The sequence below is a fragment of the Austrofundulus limnaeus genome, unplaced genomic scaffold (assembly GCF_001266775.1).
Source record: "Austrofundulus limnaeus strain Quisiro unplaced genomic scaffold, Austrofundulus_limnaeus-1.0 Scaffold4, whole genome shotgun sequence".
In the NCBI taxonomy this organism is placed as follows: domain Eukaryota; kingdom Metazoa; phylum Chordata; class Actinopteri; order Cyprinodontiformes; family Rivulidae; genus Austrofundulus; species Austrofundulus limnaeus.
Window position 1 is genome coordinate 3,722,277 of NW_013952406.1, and position 2,498 is coordinate 3,724,774.

General features: G+C 47.8%; 1 protein-coding gene across 1 annotated transcript in view; it reads right to left on the reverse strand.

Annotated features, from left to right (window-relative positions):
• Positions 1 to 827: 827 nt before the first annotated feature.
• The window catches only part of uncx (UNC homeobox), a 3,203-nt gene continuing 1,532 nt past the window's right edge, over positions 828 to 2,498 (reverse strand). Inside the window, exon 3 of the mRNA XM_014023701.1 lies at positions 828 to 2,384. Within this exon, the coding sequence (XP_013879155.1) occupies positions 1,452 to 2,384 (933 nt within the window). The 3' untranslated portion in view covers positions 828 to 1,451. The remainder of the gene's footprint in view (positions 2,385 to 2,498) is intronic.

Sequence of the window (2,498 nt, forward strand, 5' to 3'; positions counted from 1 at the left end):
GAAAGAAAGAAAGAAAGAAAGAAAGAAAGAAAGAAAGAAAGAAAGAAAGAAAGAAAGAAAGAAAGAAAGAAAGAAAGAAAGAAAGGAAAACATGGGGGAGCAGATGTCCCAGATCCTGCGCGGACTCCCCGGGGACCCCCAACCCTATTAGAACAAATGTGTTCTGCTATTGTAAATAGGCACGTTTGCCTCAGCCCGTCCTATTACAGGCGACGCGTGATCAATAGGCTGATAACACAGAAACATCAATGTAAAGCGACAGAACAATGAGGGATATCATCGAACATCTATCTTAATATAGCCCTGCTACAAGGGGCCCTGACAGAGTGGAGAGAGGGAGGAAGAAGATGTAGGGGAGGAAGAAGAAGAAAAAAAAAGCTCATGAAAATGCCTCCCCACGAATCCCCATCTCCTATCCAATATGCACAAACACACACATACACACACTCCCAGCTGCCGGGGCTATTATTTTCCTATTTCAATTTGACACCCAGGCCTTTTCATGCTAATTCTATTATTCTTGGAAGTTTATGTGATTTCATATCACTAGAAATCGGTAATGTATTATAACCCCCTTTGAGCTAAAATAAACTGAATCCCCCCGCAGTAGCCACCGGGAAAATAATTACTTTCATATCAAAACTCTGCAGGAGTCGAGCCGGGTCCTTTTCGCCTCGGGCTCGTAACCTCATTTCAGCGGGGGCTTATAGATGAATAAATTTGTTAAGGCAATATACAAAGTACAACGTGAGATTTCCCTTAAAGGAAGCGACTGCACTGAGCTGTGGTCCTGCGCTGCTTGTTTAGGAGCTCACACACTCTGAAAGTGCTTGTATACAATAGATTTATTTAAGAAAAAAAAACCTTACATATATAAATAGTATAATACCTTTCTTACAGCTCTTGAGGATTTTTGTTGGTGTTGCTGTTGTTGTTTTGACAAGTCATCACACAGTAAAATGATATCTAGAGACTCCTGACTCACACACAGACACACTCCCAGGAAATAAACAAAAAAAAAAAAAAAAAAAAAAGGAGGAAATTGACCAAATTTGAGCAGCTTGTTTGTGGGGGCCAGAACTAAATGCAAAGATGGGGCTAAAGGTACTCATTGCAATGTCATGAAAATTGGTTAAAAATAAATAAAAAAATTACTGTGTTTGATTTTCTTTAAATTTAACATTTGTAATCAAAATTTGTGAAATTATCTAAATAAATAAGTGTTATCCATGAAAGTGCCAAATGGGATCAACATTTTTAATGTGTTGTATTTATAATGAGCAAAAAAAAAGTGCTTTGTTTACACTGAGTGTGGACCCGCATTTTAGAATTGCTTATCAGGATCTGCATAAATTTCAACTTGTTTACATGTTTGGTTTGATAGTTTGCAATGAGTACCTTTAGGTTTTGGCCTATGAGTGTCGATTCATTCGTTTTTTACCCCCACAGATTTATTCCAGGTCTCCTTGAGTCAGTGCAGGACAGTCACTGGGGGGGTCAGTGTGCTCCTGGTTCACCAAGTGCTCTGTTTTGTCCGTGTCCAGCTGTGGGCTGTGTTCGTGCACAAAAGTCGAGTCGCTGCAAATCACCGAGCTCTGTTTCCCAGCAGAAAAGGCGGCCCTGGACGGGCTCATGTGCGGAGAAGCCGCCTGGTCCTCGGCTCCGGGCGGCCCCCGCTGCGCCGCGTCCGCGCAGTCCGGCGAGCCGCTCCTGCAGCCCGCCGAGGAGGCGTCGCTGTCCCCGTTCACCGCCGCGGTCTTCAGGGCCGTCTGAGGAACTATGAATCCGAGCGGCTGCGTGATGGGGTAGAGCAGGAAGTGGCCCTTCCCGATCAAAGGCCGCGAGGAGGGTAAGGCCGCCGGACTGCGTCTCGGTCTGGAGTCCGAGAGGAGGCTCTCGACGCTGAAAGGGTTGAGTTTCTGCAGGCCGGACGTTCTGCTGGTGCTGCCGGAGCACAGGCTCGTGGACCGGTGGCTGCTGGGGTCGGGCGAGTCCAGCTCGGATCCGCCAGCATCCCGGTCCAGGAGTCTTTGGTTCTGCGTCTGGAGAGGCGCTTGGTGGTTGGACTGGTTCCCCGGCACAGAGTCAAAGGGCGGGCACGTGTTGTGGTCACTGTCGGTGACGTGCGACACCCCGCTGTCGCTGTCCGAGCCCGGCGTGTGGAATAAATCCCCGGACAGGAGCTTGTTCTGGGACTTGAGCAGCCGGCGCTCCTGCTTCCGCTTCTTCTTCTCCAGCCGGTCCAGCTCTCTCCGGGCGATCTCCTCCGGGTCCATGGGCTCCCCGCTGCACGTGGTGGGGTGGGCGTTGTGAGCAGGTCGACCCGGACCCTTCTTGGTGTTCTCCTTTTTCCGCCACTTGGCTCTGCGGTTCTGAAACCAGACCTGTTGGAGAACCAGAGAAAAAAAAAAGGTGCAGAGCGCTGCTGTCACACCAAGGGACACAATATTTACAGTTTAATAACATAAAAACATCTAAATATATAATCTAATAATAGG